This window comes from Pelophylax lessonae, assembly GCF_965119305.1.
Source record: "Pelophylax lessonae genome assembly, chromosome: 3".
NCBI classification, from domain to species: domain Eukaryota; kingdom Metazoa; phylum Chordata; class Amphibia; order Anura; family Ranidae; genus Pelophylax; species Pelophylax lessonae.
In genome coordinates, this window is record NC_138770.1 from 243,542,253 (window position 1) to 243,564,082 (window position 21,830).

Here is a 21,830-nt window from a genome sequence, read left to right on the forward strand (position 1 = left end):
CTGCAATTTTTTGAGTTGTTGACAAGGTCTCTTTAAGATTAGAAAACAATCAAACACAATATGTACCAGTAATGATTTGCCACCATCATATGAGTAATTTGCAAACACTATATGCTTAAGATCTAATTCAAAATTCAAACACTGTAATAATGTGCTGCGGAATTATTTCTGGTTAGGTCTTTTGCATGATCCCATTGAACTGGCAGAGGGCTTATGAATTTAAAAAAGGCCTGAAGCCCATAGTAAAACGAATCCACTTACAACAGAACTACAGGAAGCTGTGCTTTTGTGCTTTCAAAGGCAGTAGTAAAAAAAACATACCTCTTATCACTCCCAGACAAGTGTTACTAGAGATCTCCTTTTCCATAATCAACATTGTGCAATCGTCTTAGGTCACTTTCACATTGACCACTCTCTGAAAAGCAATCTGGGGTGGACCCCTTTTCAGAGTGCAGTAAAGCAGCAGCTGGCAGGTATTTAGAAGGAGATCCTGCCACCTCCTGAATGTCTTTTTTTTTTTATATTAAGGGTGCCAATGAAACTCCTGTTTTTTCTGCCCCCTGGCTTCCCGTGTGAAAGATCCCTTAACATTACTACTAGACTACAAGGCAATACTACTGTTGCTGCCATATCATAAAGATCTACGGTACCACCATGATAGAAAATATATAGCGTAATGTTGTTACAGGCCATGTCTACCCAGAATATATTAATTTAGGTTTGGTAGACACTGATGGGTGTAATTATCCACCCTATTAGGGGTAGTGAACAGGATTTGAGAAATGTGTAGGAGATATCAAGACATTTGAGTGACCAAGAGATAGAAGTTAGCCTAAAGCTGGATACACACTATACAATTATCTTTAGATTTACCAAAACCATATATTATGAGCTCAAACTTAAACTCTTTCAATTTGTATGCAAACAGGCAGACCCTTGCACTACATAATTGAAGGTAAATCTAAAGGAAATCTACCAACAAAAGTTGTATAGTGTGTAGCTTTAGTCTTTAATATTACAACCCTTTACATACCATACGAATTTGTTTCCAATTTTCAGAAAAATATTGTGGCTTACTTTTAGCTTTCTCACTTTTCCTGGAGGGTCTCCATCTTATACAGGTACGATGTTCATCCAGATAAAACAGGCGGACCAGACCCTTCGTTCCACTCTTTAGTTTGATCATTTGTGTCCCAGACTGCATTACACTCATACATCTTTCAACTATAAAATAAAAGAAAACATGCTCAGTGAAAGGAAAAACAAGAAAGTAGAAAAAAATAGAACAAACCTTATTAAAACCCTACTAAAACCAAAAATGTCTTTCAGTTTGTCCCAGAGTTAGAAGAATCAGTTTCTTATTGTTAAAACTACCAATAAAAAGTGCTACCTGGTCTGTGTTAACTACCACCTAAAAATGCAATAAACCCTAAATCATATAAGTGCTCAATTAAAGTGTTACTAAACCCAGGACCCTATAGCTGGTCTCCCACAGTACACAGAACATGGAAATGCAATTATTTTATTAAATATAAATGGCTAAACACATTTTATCATCAGCAGTATATAGCAGTCTTGTGACTTGTATCAGGGTCTGCTTATAGTTTGTAGGAGGACTTTTCATTCTCCCCTAATCCTCTATCTGGACAGTGTTAATTGGCCCTGCGCTGATCACATGCACTCTCCCAGGGAAAAAAAAATTCTCTAGCAAAACACACCAAATTGAGCATGTGCAGAGTGACTCCAATGGCTCTGTCTTATCAGGAGATGGATTAGGGACAGTAAAAGAAGGGGAGAATCAAAGAAGATAGGCTAAAACAGCTTTTATACACAATGCAGAGGATTAACACTTTTAGTCTCCACAGTGAGTATAACAAGCATGCTTTTCCCCTGCCGTAGCAAATTGGATCATGCTTTGCCTGTTGTTTTTTCGCCTTCCTCTGGATCAACTGCGGGTATAGGATTGTGTATATGGGATTGTATGGTTGGGTTTTCTTTACTGTTTTTTTTTTTTTGGTTGAGCAAGATGGACTTTTTTTCAACCGGACTAACTATGTAACTATGTAGCTTTACTGCATATACAGACTGATTTTACTGTTGTGGGTTTAGTATCACTTTAAATTATGACCGCAAAACCATGAATCATATACGTGCTCAATTAAAATTTATAACAAACGGTTATAGTCCATATCCATGTGCTTTCTTCTTAAAATGATGAATAATGATATAGTCTTTAGTAGTGCCATGCTCTATTTCTTACCCCTTCCCGCCGACCATAGGCAAAAATTATTTCCAGTGGTTCTTGGGATAACAACTGATGCAGCCAAGAAGCCGCCCGGCTGTTATCCTAAGCAGCAGGCCTTCCCTTTGCCTTCTGTGGCTTTCCTGGGCTCTCCCGTCTCATCGGGGGGCCCGAGCCATCAGCCGGCACGTCTAGGAACTAGTAACCCAGCGATGGCATGACATCACTTCCGGTTTACAGAAGACTTGAAGGTGCCAAGTTTTAAAAAATGACAGCATTCAAAACTGTCAAACGTGGCGCTATGAATGCTTTTAGGTGCAAAGGTGGGATTTGGGGTCTTATAGACCCTAGAATGATCCCACCATAAAGATTACCTAAAAAGTGAAAAATAAAAATAATCCCACCTAGCAGCGCTCAACTCAGAAAAGTACACACAATATATGTGAACAAAATAAACAAACAATTAAATCAATAAATAGATATATATACATGTGTTCAAATAATCACTGAAAATCCAATCCCAAAATTAATTAGTGGACAATAAATCAAGTGTAAAAAAATCAGTGGAAAAATTCCAGTGAAACACACATGAATAAATCAATGTATAACTAAAAGTCCAATAGTAGGAAAACTAAAAGTCCAATAGTAGGAGAATAGTAATATGTGATGATCCAGTGAGATTCCTGTGTAAGCTGAACAGAAACACACCAACAAAGTGTCCGCCACCTTTGTGCTCCACTCCCCTCAGCTAGAACACTCACCCCACTTTTTGCCCTCCACTCTCATGGATAGGGCTGATAACGCTTTGGAATATGCACCACTGCACAGGATATAGGGAATAATGGATCCTTGGTGATTCTCAAGATGGCGCTCCACATAAACCATAAAAGAAAGAGGAGAGCCAACTAGTGCAATAATGTATGAACTAGTTTATTCCATTTAAAATCCACTAATATGCACGTACATGGGATATAAATATGCAAAGCACATCATAATCAAGAGTGGGGATCAGGGTGCTCACTTGCTCCGGACACGTGATGTACCAGCGTTCGGGTCCAGGACTCTCCTTAAGGGTTGTGGCCATACGACGTGCCTGGTGATTGATCGGGTGAGCGGCGGTGTCTCACCGCAGAGTCCTGGAGAGTCCTGGACCCGAACACTGGTACATCACGCGTCCGGAGCAAGTGAGCACCCTGATCCCCACTCTTGATTATGATGTGCTTTTAATGATTTTTAATTGAGCACTTATATGATTTATGGTTTATTACATTTTTCGGTGGTAGGTAAAACAGACTAGGTGGCACTTTTTATTTGTTGGTTAGTTATTAAGGTGTTGTACCTTATTAGATCAGCAACCGGTCATAAAGTATACATTTTTTTATATCGATTTTTTCAATTTTTTTTTTTATTCAGTCACATAAACTTGATTACTGAGATATCATATAAGAAGAAGATTTAATTTAGTTTACCTACTACAGTTTATTGATTAGATCCAGCATTTATTATCCCAGTGTGGGTAAAAAAATATTATCTGACGGTTTTTTATTGCTGTCTCTGATCCCAGACAAGAAGCAATGGAACAATGGAAGCCTACTCAATGGGGTTACAAACAGTAACCTAAACCTAGCAGAGGTTCTAATCATTCCCGTTGTGAAAACATGTTGTGGCTGAAGCTTTACTTTAAAATGTTGACATTATCTTCATTAAAAACTAACTGAATGTTTTAAAATAATGAATATCTATAGAAGATGAGGCCATAAGTCACAAATTTGTTGTGTTAATTTAAATAGAACACTGCTAAGGAATCTTCACATCTAAAAAAGAATGTCTGTAACAAAGTATTGTTTAAAGATTTGTCAATAAATGTGTAAAAGTTTAAAAAAATGAATGTTAAATCATGTTGGTGCGTCTTATCACAATGGTTAACGGTAGCGGGCATAAGCACTGCATGACTATCACAAAAGCAGTCTACACACATTAGGTGACAGATGGTTAGACATGCAAGATGAAGACACATTGTGTAAAAAAAGTTGTACGGTCACTGGTCAAATTGGGATATTTGTGCCTCAGGCTCCAAATGAGAAAAATCAATCGATTTCCCCGGTGTGGATGGAGGAATCTCACATACTGTATGTGACTTTCCCAAACAGGGGCCAAGAGTTTTCTAGCTGTAGCCTTAAATTTTCAGATCCAAGTATGTAGAGCCAAGTGGTGCCAACAGGCAGGGTCACCCATGGCCTAAACTTGATTCATATTTAGCCAGCATTAGACAAACATTTGAGTGAGTTATGTATAGAAATCGAATCAACTCTGCTTCTGCAGGCTATAAAAAATATGTAAAGTTTAGAGTGGAGTTATTCGCTAAAGCTTTATAAAGCTTGAAAAATATTAATGTTTCAATTATTATGCAAAAGTCACAAATACAAGACTTTGCCATGTGACTAGTATACCATGTTCTAATGACTAATACACAGTGACATTTCATTCAAACCAGAATGTACCACAGGATGCAGCATACTCTAGCTTATTGGACGAGCAAGCACTGACACTTTCCACTAATCAGGAGAGAGCGGGAGATGAGATTTCTACATTCTAATAGAGTTGTGTGTTTTCTTATTAATTCCCTAAACAGCTTAAAGTGACATTGAAGGTTCATTAAAAAAAATAACAACAACAATCATGTCATACTTACCTGCTGTGTACAGTGGTTTTGCACACAGAAGCCCCCATCCTCCTTTTTTTGGGTCCCCCACCGGCGCTCATGGCTCCTACTCTTCAGCCAGTGCCCCCAATAGCAAGCCGCATGCTCTGGAGGCACTAGTGTGCACTCGCTCCTGAGCCGCACTCTGTGTCCATAAAACAAACAGAACCACAGCTCGGCCCTGTCCCAGCTCTCCTCATTGACTCACTGGCTGTGTTTGAGAGTAGCAGAAGCCAATGGCTCACCCTGTTGTCTCAGCCAATGAGGAATGAGAGACCTGGGAGCAGCTCAGCTCTCGTGTAGATCGCTGGATCTTTGGTTACACACATCCAGATAAACAGTGTCTACTGTATAATATAGAGTCTATTCTGATAACCAACTTAGAATCAATTATGATAACCAGTATACAATGCTGTATTTTAGAACTGACTACTCCATCAGTGTATGGCGTACAAAATAGAACACTTTTTACAGCCTCTCAATAGTAAATATGGGCAAAAGCTTACTGACTACTTTGGCTGAAAGGTAAGAATCCTAAATTTGGGGATGAGGAATTAAATCTCACAGGTTGGGAAACATTGGGGTTGATTTACAAAATCAAAGTGCAAAATCTGGTACGACTCTGCATAGAAACCAATCAGATTCCACGTTTCATTGCCAACGCTTAATTGAACAAGCGGAAGTTAGAAAATGATTGGCTACCATGCACTCTCCAGTTTTAGTAAATCACCCCCTATAGTGACATTTTGATTAGTTCATAAGACCCACAGAAGAGGTAACTTTTCTGTTATATCCTAAACAACCAGGTGTAATAGTTACATAGTGACATAGTCAGTCAGGTTGAAAAAAGACACAAGTCCATCAAGTTCAACCAAATAGGGAAAAATAAACTAGAACACCTCCATATACACAAACCTAGACCTACAACCAATCCAGAAGAAGGCAAAAAAACACAAAGCATGGTCTAATTTGCTCCAGTGGGGATAAAAAATTCCTTCCTGATCCCCCATGAACAAATCCATCATTCCCTGGATCAACTACCCCTTGTGTTTTTACCAATAAATGTTTGTATACAGTAATATTTTGTGCATTTAGGAATACTCATTTTTAAAACAATCTACTGAGCTAATCAGAACTAGTTCTTGAGGGAGTCTAGTCCACATTTCTACAGTATTTTCAGTATGTGGAGGTTAAATCTCTTTACCTTCAGACGTAAAGAGTGCCCCTTGTTCTCTGTAATGACCTTAAAGTGGATAACTCACGCCAATATATGGACCACTTACCGTAGGTATTTACACATACTGTATAAACTCCAGGGAAGAAGGAAATATGTATCATATGACTGATCTGTTCACTAATCTTTCTAGAACAAGTTCATCAGTAAACATGCAGGTTTTATTTCATAGTCACAAGTCCTAGTTGGAATAATGCTATTAAATTGAGGAACATTTGTTGATTTAAATTGTACGCATTCAGAGGTCATAGCTAATTACATAATTTGTCAAGAAAATTATGACTGTTTCTTCAATTATGAGCCAATTGTTTGATTAATGTCCCCTCAATGTCTCCTAAAGACCTTTATTTTCTTTTGATTTCCAATTAGTGACTTATGTTGCATATTTTATTTTCTTTTACGTTATACATCTCTCAGTATCCTGGGACTTTGATGCATAACCTTTGCTTTTGAAGCTACTTAAAGATAAGGCAGATATACTTTTTATGTTAAGTGCGTGCATTATAAGTAATGTATAAAAATGTATAAAAAAACTCTTTTTTTTTTAATACTTTATTTATAGCGACAAAAACACATAACCATAAGTGCCTCCCAGGCTGAACAAATCAGTTCAATGGAAATGGAAGAAACGTGAACAAATATCAAAGGGAAACTTGCATAATAAAATGACCCAAAGAAAAGAACAAGTCTAAAGAACTGAAAGAACACGCAGGGAAGAAGACCCTTGCTAAAAAGTCATTAAATAAGAGATGGTCAACAATTAAACCACTGGGGGGAAAGCACAGCTGCTAACGGGAGTTCGTGAGGGCCCGGCCATTTTTATATTTGGTAGAAAAGGTATTGTAGAACAAGGAGCAGCTAGAACAGAAAATAAAAAAAGCTTTGCTCAGCAAGGGATCAATCTACTGATCCCAGCAGAACAAGTGGATGATAGGTCTGTCTCTGCTTACTGTGCTGAGACGGACCTGTCAGATATCTGCTCTCTTCTGTGGGGAGATTGGATGAAAATGGACCACCTGTCTGTTTTCATCCAATGTCATCCTCCAGACAGATGGAAAATAGGGTTACCATCCATCTGGATTTCATGGCTGGATTTCATGGACAGGATCAGATGGGATAGCAGTGGGTGTCAGGGGACATGTCACTGCTGACATCTGCAGCCCCATAGGGGTGCATGGAGCACCCCATCAGGTCTGCTTGAAAAACTGACAGGTGGACCTGATCGGAAAGTCTGTCTGAAAGGGACCTTAGCCAGGAAGAAGGGGGTAAAAGAAAAAAGGGAAAAAGAAGAGGGATAGGGAAAAGAGGGAGGAGGGGTTCTTAAACTGTTATTGCAGGTTGGAAGCCAGTAGATCTGTGTATTTATCAGAAAGGGAGAATAGAGTCCTATAAAAACAGGTTTTATGAAAACTGACTTCTTGCTTCTTAAGGAACAAGGGGAGCTCCTCCATCTTCTGGATGTTGTTCACAGCTTTGATCCAATGACCTAACACAGGTGTCGTTGCCTTCCACTGACTATAAATGCAAGCCCTAGCTACATTGATGAGATGGACAGCCAGCTATATTTTCATTTGGAGAAGGAACTGAGGTGTAGAAGACTGGGTGCAGGGCTATGCTCGAGAGGGAGATCTGTCAAGTCTCAGATCAGAGGGCAGACTCGGCCAGAAGGAGCTGATAAGCAGACAAGTCCAGAAAATAATATACAACTTGCCTCTCTCTCTGCACCACACCTCCAGTAGGAAGGGTCTATATTAAAAACACGTTTTAAACAAAAGCAAACTGTTACAGCTTTTCGTGGAACATCGGCTACGAATGGGACCACAATACAGTGCATCAGGAAAGTATTTACAGCGCTTCACTTTTTCCACATTTTGTTATGTTACAGACTTATTCCAAAATTGAATAAATTAATTATTTTCCTCATAATTCTACAAACAATACTCTATATTGACAACATGAAAGAAGTTTGATATCTTACAAATTTATTTAAAATAAACGAAAAAATAACATGTACATAAGTATTCACAGCCTTTGCTCAATGCTTTGTTGAAGAACCTTTGGCGCCAATTACAGCCTCAAGTCTTTTTGAGTATGATGCTACAAGCTTGGCACACAATCTGTGGGTAGTTTCTCCTATTCTTTTTTGCAGGACCTCCAAAGCGCCAGCAGGTTGGATAGAAAGTGTTGGTGCATAGCCATTTTCAGATCTTTCCAGAGATGTTCAATAGAGTCTGGGCTCTGGCTGGGCCACTCAAGGGCATTCACAGAGTTGTCCTGTAACCACTCATTTGTTTTCTTGGCTGTGTGCTTAGGTTCGTTGTCCTGTTGGATATGAATATTCGCCCCAATCTGAGATCCAGAGCACTCTAGAGCAGGTTTTCATCAAAGGTGTCTCTGCACATTGCTGCATTCATCTTTCCCTCGATCCTGACTAGTCTCTAAGTTCCTCCCCCACATCCCCACAGCATGATGCTGCCACCACCATGCATCACTGTAGGGATAGTATTGGCCAGGTAATAAGCTGCGCATGGTATCCTCCAGACACAACGCTTGCCATTTAGGCCAAAGAGTTCAATGCAATGTCTGAGGAGTTTTGTATCTGGGTGAGAGGAGCCTGATAGGATTCACAGACACTACAGATAGAGACAGACCACTCCCCTTGTAACTAACTGCAGGCAGTGAACACATCCTTAACCAACAGACAGCCTGCTTTTGGCTAAAGAATCTGCCCACTGCCCGCTGTCAATGATAAGGAGAGCACAAATCTGATGAGGATTAAGGCTCCATTCACATCTGAGCAACCTGGATCGTGAGCGGAATCACCACAATTCTAGAATCACAGCAGAACACGGAACGCATTTGCGAATTTGCCACGTTTGTCAAGCGACAAAATGGGCTACAATAGTGGCAAATATTGCATCCGCAAACGCTTCTGGCTCTGTGCCAAGATTTGGTTCATGAGCTTCTTTGGAGTGTTTTTAGAGCGGAGGGAGGCCCATTCAAATTAATGGTGCCACTCCAAAAACACTCCACTACAAAACAAAAAAAAAGCTAAAAAAAAGAAAAAAACAAGCTGCAGCCGCTTTTCCTGCAGATCGCTCAGGTTTTGAATAAACCCTTAAGGCCCATACGTACAATTAGAAAATCGTCTGACAAAAGATCTGCCAATTTTCGGATCGTTAGTATGGTGCTTTTGACAGCCGTTTACAAATTTTTGGACAACAAAACTGAATGTGCAGGCTATCAAATTTTTATTGTACGTGAACACAATGTCCGATGTTTGTTTAATTAGTACAGTTTTCGTCTGAAAAAAAAAAATGTAAGAGCATGACTACGCATGCTCGGAAACAAAATAACACATAAAAAACATTATATTAACATATGGCATCACTTCTGAAATTGAATTCCGACGTATGAGAATTTTTGTATGTTGAGTAACCGCTTCACTTTCAATATAAGACGAGCATGCAACAAAAAAACGGACGAAAATTAGTCCGATAATCTGATAGTGTGTACCATGCTTTAGTGTCTCAGCCTCCCCATCAGACTTCACCCACTGCATCATCACTGATTGCTAGGAGGATGTTGGTAGTAAAGCAACCTTTGACAGGTAGGAGAGAGGAGCGGTTAGTGGTGGCAAATATGGCACCTGCTACACTGCGTCAACTCAGACTTGGGCCTTATTACCTCCAGTTGCAATATCTACAAATTTGATGAATTAATAGCACCACTTTGTAAAGGTGGTGCTATTTAGAACGAAACTTTATTACCAAAAGTATTGAGACGCCTGTCTTCACATGCACATGAACCTTAATGGCATCCCAGTCTTAGTCCATAGGGTTCAATTATGAGTTGGCCCACCCTTTGCAGCTATAACAGCTTTAACTCTTCTAGGTCTAAGAGTGGGTCTATGGGAATGTTTGACCATTCTTCCAGAAACACATTTGTGAGTTTAGGCACTGATGTTGGAAAGAAGGTCTGGCTGTGCTCAAATTCATCCCAAAAGTGTTCTATTGGGTTGAGGTCAGGACTCTGTGCAGGCCAGTCAACTTCCTCCACCCCAAACTCGCTCATCCATGTCTTTATGTATCTTGATTTGTGCACTGCTCCAACTAATTTGGTGAAGGGGGGATTGTGGTGTGGGGTTGTTTTCCAGGGGTTGGGCTTGGCTCCTTAGTTTCAGTAAAAAGGAACTCATTAGACGTCAGCATACCAAGACATTTTGAACTTTGTGGGAACAGTTTGGGGATGGACATTTCCTGTTCCAACATGACTGCGCACCAGTGCATAAAGCAAGGTCCATAAAGGCATGATTGAGCGAGTTTGGGGTGGAGGAATTTGACTGGCCTGGACAGAGTCCTGACCTTAACCCGATAGAAGACCTTTGGCAAGAATTAGAGCAGACACCGTGAGCCAGGCCTTTTCATCCACATTGGTGCCTGACCTAACAAATGCGCTTCTGGAAAAATGGTAAAACATTCCCAAGACACTCCTAAACCTTGGGGACAGCCTTCCAAGAATAGTTGAAGCTGTTGTAGTTGCAAATGGTGGGCCAACTCAATATTGAACCCTACAGACTAAGACTGGTATGCCATTAAATTCATGTGCGTGTAAAGGCAGGCGTCCCAATACATTTGGTAATATAGTGTATGTAAATACTAAAGCATTACCATGATTCATTTTGTTAAATTAGAGTCCTGACCGCAACCCCATAGAACACCTTTGGGATAAATTAGAGTGCAGACTGCAAGCCAGGCCTTTTCATCCAACATAAGTGCCTGACCTCACAAATGCGCTTCTGGAAGAATGGTCAAACATTCCCATAGACACAGTCCTAATCCTTGTGAACAGCCTTCCCAGAAGAGTTGAAGCTGTTTTAGCTGCAAAGGGTGGGCCAACTCAATATGGAACCCTACGGATTAAGACTGGGATGCCATTAAAAAGTTCATGTGCCTGTAAAGGCAGGTGTCCCAATACTTTTGGTAATATAGTTGTATCTGAATCTGCCACACTTCAGTAAAGTTACTGAAATGGATGGCAAAGATTTTAAATCTGGTGCAGGATATTTTAAATGGTCATAGCACCAGAAAAGTGTTTGTAGGGATTTAATGATTTGCCCCGAATATATCTGAATCTCGTTCCTATGTCCTCTACTACAACTGGCAATTCTGCATAAATGAAGCCACTCAGGTTTCACATCTCATAACACTAGGCTATTTTATCTGTCACCACAGAAACAGTGACAGTACTTAGTAGAAGCTCACATTTTTCACACCATTGATTTTATAAACGGCTATTACAAGTCAACTTTTTGACAAGTCTAGATTACAGTAGTTAGTATATTCATTTCCTGATGCCAGTACAAAAGAGTATCTTGTATGGACAGGGCACATATGACGTCAAGAAGTGCCCAGGGCATTCTTTTTAGAAATAAAAAGGAAACTCTTGTCATCTCCGCATCATTCAGCGATCTACATGAAATTCTTTATTCTAGCCAAGCTTAGGACTAAATGACCTCATCGACAATAAAGAGCTGGGAGCTTATCTTTAAAAGGTGGAGACCCAATGCTTACACTTATATTGTTATTGTGACAGCTATTATAATGCATTCAAAAAAAAGGTTGAAAAAGTTCATAACAGCAAGTGCACAGCTTTGTTCAACAAATGTTATCTATCAACAACAACAGCATCTAACTGCTTCTTGTCTGTATTCATTGAAGCAACAGAAATAAAATGTCACATACCACCACAATAGTTATGTGGCAAGGAAAGAGAAAATAAACAATTATGTAATATCAATATTCAAATCACTATTTGTGCTAATTAAAGCGGAACTAAACCCATCAATATAAAGCAGAACCAAACCCATTGATTTAACGGTTTCCCAAAACAGTTACATCAAGGCATGCCTTGAAAAGTAATTGTCAGCATTGCAAACCGAACTGTCAAGCCATCAAATGGCTGGCGTCATCATAACTGCTCAAATGTTCAGTACCGTGGCAACTGCCGATCAAACAGAGGCTAAGATGGCAGCTTCCTTGGCCGTAAAGGATAGGAGGGTTTAGTTCCGCTTTAATTATTCCTTACAATTCAATTTGTTCCAAATATTCAAAATAAAAAATGGGATATGGTAAGCCCCAACCCTGAAACAGTTCAAACTTTGCCACTAATTTTCCATGCCAAGCTAACATCTAAAAGAGAAGCATGGCCTGTTTTTTTGGCCATACTTCTCTTCTGGGTCACAAAAGTGCACTTATTTCTGCACTCCCATGATCCAGATTATGCTAACAGCAGGCTATAGCCCGCTGTCGGCTGATGTCACAAAGCCGGTCCAGGCTCTGCTGGTATTCCAACAAGAATGTCAGAATCCACCCAGATGCCTGACTGGCAGCTGGCTTAGCCTCTCAGCGCTCTGCTGAGAGCCAGCCTCTCTGCCCCTTCTACAGCTCGGTGCTCCATTGAGTCCTGAAGGGGCAGAGCAGACCATTGGTGACTGACAGTCAACGCTCTCTGCTCATCAAAGACTGAGAACTTAGCAATGAGCGGTCATGTGATCGCTCAGTTCTCGTCTTAGAGCAGACGTTTGACAGCTACCACACAGGACCAATGCTGCAGTCATATAGGCAAGTATGAAGGGGGTTTTTTTTGCCATCTCATACTTTTCCTTTAACACACCCATATTTAGATAGAACATTATGACAGCTTTTGCTAAAACTAGAACTGCTGATTTCACAATCCTAATATTTTGGCAGCAAAGGCATAATGTCATGAAGCTTTTTGACTTCCATGTACCCCTCATATTAATGGGCAGTCTTCTGTTATAGCAGGGATCACTGGAAGACTTTGAAATAATCTACAGATCATTTTAACGTTCCTTAGACTGAGGACTATAGAAATGCTAGTTGAGGTCTCATCCAGTCCTTTTGCCCCAAATGCATTATTCAGTTTCCAAAAGATCTTAGACTTGACCACATCAACCAACTCAGTGCAGTCATTCATACTCTAATACTCTAATTGTCTTCAATGCCAGGCCAGAAGGTCTGCAAATGTTATTTTTTAACTGGGCACATGTATGTAGAGTTGACCAGTTCATGGCTGATGCTTGCTTGGATTATCAAACTATGCTAGTCACTGCAGGTTACTGACAGATCTATATTCAGATATTTAGGAACTGCTTAAAAAATATGACTCAGTACTTCTCCTGATTCAACCATCCCTACTGTAATATAATAAACCTTTACATCTAAGTCACACATTTGAAGTAATCTGTCTAGGAAAGTCAAGCATGACTTTTAAACAGATTTTCACACTCAGGATCAGGGCCACAGAAGACAGAGGCAATCAATGCTTCCAGCATCTTGCCTGACAGCTGGATTCCAGCAAGTGCTTATGCCTCTGTAGTTCTTACTGTCTGTATTAGCAATGCTCTTTCAGAATATTATCACTGGCAAAAACGGCCATTCAAAGATTCCCTTCCCACAAGCAATAACCGTATACTGAATTGTGCTAAGGGTGTTTGATGTACAGAAATCTCTGTTCAATCATTTCCCAATAAATGACAAAAACTAATCTTTTTGGGTGTTTTAATGAAGGATGCAAAAAACAGCTAAATACACTTATGTGAAAAAACATGTTTTACCTATAAAAAGATGTGTAATTGTGTTTAGATAGTCTTGTGATTTACCCACTTACTCTGCTTCAGTAGAAAGATGAATTCCCCATTTCCTAACCTACTTTACTTAACATAGAAATAAAAGCAAACTTTTTTTCATTTTGGCTCAAGAAAGGGCATGTTATAATCCCTGTCAGTTTTTTTTCCCCATGTTTCCCATTGGAGAGATTATCCTTTACTTTCTGTCCCATAGCCAAAACAGGAAGTCAGGCAATCTCAGAACTAGTATCCCCCCATTAGAAGATTTTCCTTCTATTTCAATTCTGGAGACAACCTAAAATTGAAAATTTTCTTTCATTTTCACTTTTGGCGATAAAGGTAAACAGGACAAATAGAGAGGGTTTGGGGCACAGAAGGCAATAAAAACCTGGCATGTGTTTTTATCCCTCTTCATTATATCAAAAAACAAAATAAAATGTTCTGTCTTTAGGTATGCTTTCATTTTATGTGTCACTTCGCAGTGGACACAACTAAGAAATGAACCAGCAGATGCCACCTGCCAAGTTAGGCAGTTTGTGAGGTGTGTGAATTACAAGACTGGCTGAACAGAATTACACATCTGTTGGTAGGTAAAAAATGTTCACATTTATGAATTTGAACTTTGTATTTAGCATCCCCTGTATGACAACACCATACCTGGGAACTTGCTGGAAATGACCCGGCAAAGGTGGAAATTTGATTCAGCTGCCAGATCATTACTGGAACTGTCAAATCTCTTGTCAGGTAACAAATAAGATTTTTATAAACATGCGTGCCATCACAATCAGTCTTATTACACATGCTGCACTGCTGGCTCTACTGCAGAGAGAAGGAAGGAGAGGGATGATGAAGATACAGTGAGCCTCCATATTTACATGTGAATAGGTGGTATTGCTGTGTTAGGTACATAGGCAGGTGGTGGTGAAAAGAATCAAAGGGGGTTATGTGCATTGGCTGTATATACTTCTATCTCCTGAACTATGAATAATACATACTGCTGTACTCTGTGCATTACCCACTCCTGACCCTCACCTTCTGTACATTATGCCCTTGATCACTGTATGTTACCCACCTCAGACCCCTGCACTATGTACGATACCCAACACAGACCTTTGCACTATGTACGTTTCCCAACCTTGACCCCTGTCCTATGTATGTTCACCAATCTGGACTACTGTACCACGTACTTTACCCAATCTGGAACCCTGTACCATGTATTTTACACAACCTGGACCCCTGTACTATGTACATTACTCAACCTGGACTCCTGCACTATGTACATTACCCAACTTGGATGCCTGACATATATAAGTTTCCCAAACTTGACTCCTGCACTATATACATTATCCAACCTGGACCCCTGCGCTATGTACATTACTCAACCTGGACCCCAGTACTATGTACATTACCCAACTTGGACCCCTGTACTATATACATTTCCCAACCTGGACTCTTGCACTATGTACATGACCCTACCTAGACCCCTGCACTATGTACATTACCCAACTTGGACCCCTGCACTATATAAGTTTCCCAAACTGGTCTCCTGTACTATGTACATAATTCAACCTGGACCTTTGCACTATTTAGGTTACCCAACCTGGACCTCTGTACCATGTACCCAACATGGAATTCTGCACTATGTACATTACTCAGCTTAGACCCTTGTACTATATACCTTTTTCAACCTGGACCCCTGCACTATGTACATTACCCAACTTGGACCCTGGCCTGTAGTATGTACCCTTTCCAACCTGGATCCCTGCACTATGTATATTACCCAACATGGATCCCTGTACTATGTACATTTCCCAACCTTGACCCATGCGTTATGTACATTTCCTATCCTGGACCCTTGTACATTACATACTTCTGACTCCTGCATGCTGTACATAGGTCACATTTTAAGCCCCTCTCACTGTAAGCACAATTTTGCTACAACCGCTGCTCAGCCCCCTACTCCACCCCATTCTCAGGATTTCCGATTATCAAAACTTGCTGGGTATGGGCATCACTGCCCTTAAAAGAAGTGCTATACTTCTTTATTTACATAAAGCCTAATAAAGAAGTATTCAAAAACCTTTTAAGGCTATGCACGTTACTGGGATGGGTATTTTGCCCCATAACCCCCAGCAGCATTAAACATCAAATTCAAATTGCACCACATTATCCTAGTATACTAATACACTGGCCAGATTGAGTATTTGACCAATAGAAAGAATAATGGACCCCCACTGTATCACTGGCAGAGCAGATACTCCAGCACTTATAAAGATCAGTTCCTTTAAAGCAGGGATCCTCAAACTATGGCCCTCCAGCTGTTGCATTGTAAAACTCTGGCATTCACAGACATGACTAGCATTGATGGGAATTGTAGTTCCTGAACAACTGGAGGGCCATAGTTTGAAGACCCCTGCTTTAAAGCAAAGAAAGCAATGGACACACAAGTTACAGAGTTTCTTGGGACTCCATATGGGAAAAAGAGACAGCTGGTAACTGGGCTACAAGTAATCTGTCTCTGCTGTATAGTGTAGTAGCAGACAGTAGTGGATGAGTTTCAATAGACACATTCTGCTACAAAAACATGAACCCCATTTATAAATATATATGATTGGAACATTTTCTCTGTTACCTGTAGCAACTATATGTATCATCGTCACTAAAAGCTACAATCTGGTTGCAATCAGCCATACTTTTAGATGTTTTTTTTATAATTGAGAGTCAATGCTATTTCACATAAAACAGCACAAAGCGCTGATTGCTGTAGGAAATCACACAGCTGCTTATAAACTATTGCTCTGATACACAACAGGAGTCATTTTCCCAGTTTACAGTTACTCCATATACACAACACCATAATTAGTTATAGAGCAGCACAAGCACATATAGAAAAAAGCTGTGGAAAGCTTGCTTAAATAATCAAAAGATAACATTTTGTATAGATCACAAATATATAACCCATTAAAATATACAGCAGCTATTTGGGTAATGAAGAAGGATAATCCGCAAGCCACAAAGCAATGTCGGTTCTGTGGGCAAGAGGGAAGAGGAAAGCCCTCTTGAATGCTGATAGACAGTCAGATTATTAAGTAATAACAGCTTATGGTTCCAACCCCCTTTCAGTCAATTAAAATCAGAGGTTTAGCGGCATTCCAGCACACCGCAGATCACGCACTCCTGATTATCCTTATTTATCTGAAACACAATATAATTACACATCTCTTGTTCACAATGATTATTTTGAATAATATACAGCAGTATATAACCTCAAATTCTACAATGCCAACCGCACAGCTACAGTATGTACACACTAGCACTTTATCAGAAAGGATTTCAATCAATGCAAATGCCTGTTTTCTATTGTGCTTGTGTGGTCTGTGTGCTTCAATTTAATCACACAGAAAACAAAGTTTGTAACAATGCAGCCAGATACATGCGCAAGCACTGCATTAATAGGGTAATGCCCCAAACCTGCTGAAATTTTTGATAACATTTGTCTTAATTGGTCTTGTACAAAGGGAATAAATTGGATCTTAAGAGAAAGCAGAACTTACACGTGTCAGTAAACTTCTCTCAAAGCACCACCATGTCTTCCACTTGTTGGGAGCAAAGGTCAACCTAACTTTCCAAATTACACAGCTCATGATGGCTCTACAAACAGAAATATTTCTTCAAAAAGGAGTCACATCACAATACAATAGATAATTCCCAACTCACTGGGAAAGGCATGGAATCTCAGCCTTCAGTGGGGGTTGCTAGTCTTGTTTGCCACTTACCGATGATGGCCAAGTCTCTTACAAGTGCTCATCTGCTACTCAAAGGATGAACAATGCCTAGCCTCACTGCTATTACTTTTCCTGATTTCTTCCAGGTGTTCATCTCCTCTCCCTACACGGCTGCTTTGCCTAATGTGTGTAGATGAACATTAAATAAGTTCCAGAAACACACTCTTTCCCTTCACCACATAAACAACAAAACCCAATGTACAGGCTTCACCTTACAATCCATTGCACTAGTTAAAAACATGTTTGGAATGCATTGAAATTCAGAGTAATTTTAGGATTTTGTTCTATTGGGAATACTGTCAATAAGCAATATGTGTCAGTGATAAAATGGACATATCATGAACTTAAACTGTGAGTTTTGAAATCAGCTAACATAATAACCAAACAGTCCAACAGTTGGCACCTTAAAAGTAATTTAACAAATTACAAAATTATTTAAAACCCAATTTTATCTTTCCTGGCTAAAAAAGAAGCTCTGTTGGGGAATACACACATCCTTCTCTAGGGCTGTCCCCTGCAGAATTAGTGCTTCACTGCCCTGCAATGCAGCTCCACTCCTCTTCCAATTTAAATGATAGCCAACATCATTCAACACACTTACTGTAGGCCCAGAAAGTCATGCCCCCCCCCCCTAATGTTTTGTGACATCATACAAGCCAAGTTAACAGGAAAATCCTGCAGAGAATGGGGCCATGTTACATATCAATATACAGTATGTAGCAGCTCTTTGCAGCATGTAGGAATCATCCACCATGGGGGAAAACAGTGGCATCAGTGTAATTAATAGATTTAAGATGGAATTGGGCTTTGATAGAATGGAATGAAATAATGATGTGTAGCAAGATTTCCAGGCTTATGGCCTGATGTGGGTCTGCCATTAGTACCGGTAATCTCTCCAGCCCATGTAAGCTGCGACCCTGGGTGTGACAACTGAAGCAGCGACAACTTCGGCATCTTTGTTTGTGGTTTTTTATTGGAATAAAGGGAATTGGAGAAGGGAATGAGTGGGATACTCCTTGAGGTTTAAACTAATTACAATTGGGACTTTACTTTTGAAATGCCCGTTGGCGTTTCCTTGACGCCAGCCGGTGCCAGCCAACGCTCACTGACACTGAGAACACTCTGTAGAACAGAAGAAGTGCTGAATCCTCGACTAATAGTCCAGAAGATCCAAGACTGAGAACTGTAGAACTCCTGACACTTTTGTACTAAGAAAGTCACTTTCCCAAGCCTGGCACAGATTGAGGTAGTATATAGTAGAACTCTGTATAGCTGTCACTTTAACTGGTACGCTCTGTGCAATTCAGGGCCCCAACTGCAGGTAACGCCCTTTGCCCTTGAACTCTTCAGGGTCCACTGACTATGTACTCCCTCTGTAGTTTCAGGGTCCTCAACCTAGGTACCCCCTTTACAGCTAGCTGACACTGGATCCCAGAACCTCTTCCGGAGTGGTCCCCTCTAACTTCAGGCAGACCCCCGGGGGCAATCCTCAGTACTCACGACCTGTGTAGGCTTTCATGGGACTGGACCCCTCTCTCTCTCTCTGCAGGCTCACAGCACACCGGATTCCCTCAGCTCAACTCAGCACTCTCTGGACACTCAGGCGACACCCTGAGACATCCGCCTTCCTCAGACAGGAGGAGAGACAGCCGCACTCCCCTTCCTGGGACTCTGCTCCCGCCATAGACACCGTGCCACGCACTTTCCCCCAAACTTATACCCACTCCCAGAATCCTTTGCAGCCTAGTCTGCCTTCTGGGGTAGTTACAAGCTGGGATGTGTCCCCTGATTGGGCTTCCCTCACTGCCCTATGAGAAGCCTCTCACAGGAGCCAGTGGGGATACTTCTCCCCTCAGCAGGCACATCTGGAAGTCCTGACACCCTTTCTAAACAAATTACAGCCCTGCTGTTAGGCAGACAAGGCCCAGTATACATTTACCTAGCACCTACCTGTAGGGTGCTACAGACGTATATGCCAAATATGGACGAAGAGGACTAGCGGTTGGAAGTTGAAGCTCAACCTTTTAAATTAGCACAGAATTTTGTTTGCAATATTTTAGAATATAAAGATACACAAACAGTACAATATTTTAGAATATAGGGATACAGCCACCCTAAAGGGCCTATTCAGCAGTAATTGGAATAACTCAAATGTCTTCTGTTGGTAAACACCAGACCAATGTGATTGGTTTGTGGTCAAGAACAATTAGATTACTGTGTAACGGTGTCAAAATCATTCAGATCATTCATCAATTTGTGCTTGTATATGTGCAACTACTCTACTTCTTCCATCAGATGATGCTATGATTTGCCCAACACAATTTCTGCAGGTTTCTTAGCCCTAATTTGGGAAAAGTTAGGAGATTCAGGGAAAAGTTAGGAGAAAAATTTGCAGTACCTGAACATAGTGTTGAACCCCATTGATGTCTATGGGAGATTAATCCTGTTATTTATTTATTGTTGTGGCCTTTTTAAAGGCCAATTTTAAAGAGCAGCATTAAAAAAACACAATTCCTTTAAAAACGTACCTTGGGGATACCCTAAACCTGCACATGAAATTATGGATGCAGTACGATATACTCCTTTAAGAGTCGATCCACACTAGCGCGACTTGTCAGGCGACTTGTCAGCCTGACAAGTCGAGCTCCCTCGCGGTCCATTGACCGCTACAGGACCCGTTCTAATACGAGCGACAAAAGTCGCTCCGACTTAGAAAAAGGGTCCTGTACTACTTTGGGGCGACCTCGGAGCGACTTGCATAGACTTCCATTATGTGAAGTCCATGCAAGTCGCTCCAAAGTCGTGGCGCATGGGAATGCAAAAGTCGCCCCCGAAGTAGGACAGAGTCGTGCCGCCCCAGTGTGAACCAACTCTTAAAGTGACATTTTGTGTTTACAAACTGCAGCCAGGGATCTGTAATTTATGGGAAATAGCACCTAATATCCCCACCAGCTTCTGTTTGTAAACAAACCAGGGGACTATCAGAGGTATTACCACTGCCCCTAGATGGCAGCTCCCTGTTTGTAAAAAAGCCAGGTGAGATCCTGGGGACTTTATTGACTAAATATGGTAATGACCATGTCTGGTCAATGATGTCACCCTGGAAACCTGTCAGTTTTTTTACATTCAGAAGATATTGTGGATTTGTCAATGTAATGCCAATAGTAGCGTGGGATCCTCCATAAATACAAAAAAAAAATAATAATAATAATAAAAGACATGTAGCCTGGTTGGCCAGGAAAGGGGGTTGCAGTGAGCTTGCAGCCACCCTCCTACACCAAACCAGGCTACATGCCCTCAACATTAGGGGGTCTTGAAGGGTGTGTGGAGGGAAGAGGGGATTCTGTCCCCCAAAAGGGCCGTGGGGGTCTGCCGGGGGGAATTATCGGAATCTTGAAGCCTCATGTAGAATAAAGCGGCATCAAGATTTCTGCTCCCCTCAGTTGAATGCGCATATGGGCTTACATCATTAATAATCAATAATATCATAAATTCCTCCACATTACACTGGCATGGCCCGCAGGAAACCTGCTCTCAGCAATGTCATGCAGCCACTGCTGTAATGCATTCTTGTATGAAGATATTAAGTGGATGGAAGGAAGCTAGGGGTGATCAGCAATGCTGATATGCAATAAAGGATAAAAAAAAAAAAAAAAAAAAAAACTGTACTTTATTAAAAAAAAAAATATGGCAATAGTTTATGATAAAAAGTGCATTGACAGTCAGATGTCATTCAGTTATGGCCCATCAGAAAATTGTACGAAAAATACCGCTTTCTAATCAATTGCACGATAATCTGATCGTTAGTACACAGCTTTCGAGAGCAAATCATGACAGTTCATCCGATATTATTCAATCAGGCAAGCACGAAAATGTTTCTTGTACGATAGAAGATCGTACAATTTTCATTTAATCAGTACAGTTGTTCAGAAATACAATACAAATACACTACAACACATTACATCACTGCCCCTTTTTTATTCTGCTGTACGAGAATTTTTGTCACTTTAGTAAACTCAATTTCTGCAAACTTTAATATAGACTAGCATACAAAATAGAACGGACAATCATTTGTCCGATAATCTCATTGTGTGTACCAGGCATTAGGGTTTAAACGTACTTTAACATTTACAAATAATACACTATTCATTAAAAAAAAGTATTTGGTACTATACAAGACCCAGCTCATTAAAAAAAACACTTGAAATCCCCTCAAC

General features: G+C 40.5%; 1 protein-coding gene across 1 annotated transcript in view; it reads right to left on the bottom strand.

Moving 5' to 3' along the window:
* PLCH1 (phospholipase C eta 1) overlaps nt 1-21,830 on the bottom strand; it is a 264,244-nt gene that overhangs the window by 153,594 nt on the left and 88,820 nt on the right. The window contains exon 2 of the mRNA XM_082251170.1: nt 1,078-1,224. Within this exon, the coding sequence (XP_082107296.1) occupies nt 1,078-1,224 (147 nt within the window). The remainder of the gene's footprint in view (nt 1-1,077; nt 1,225-21,830) is intronic.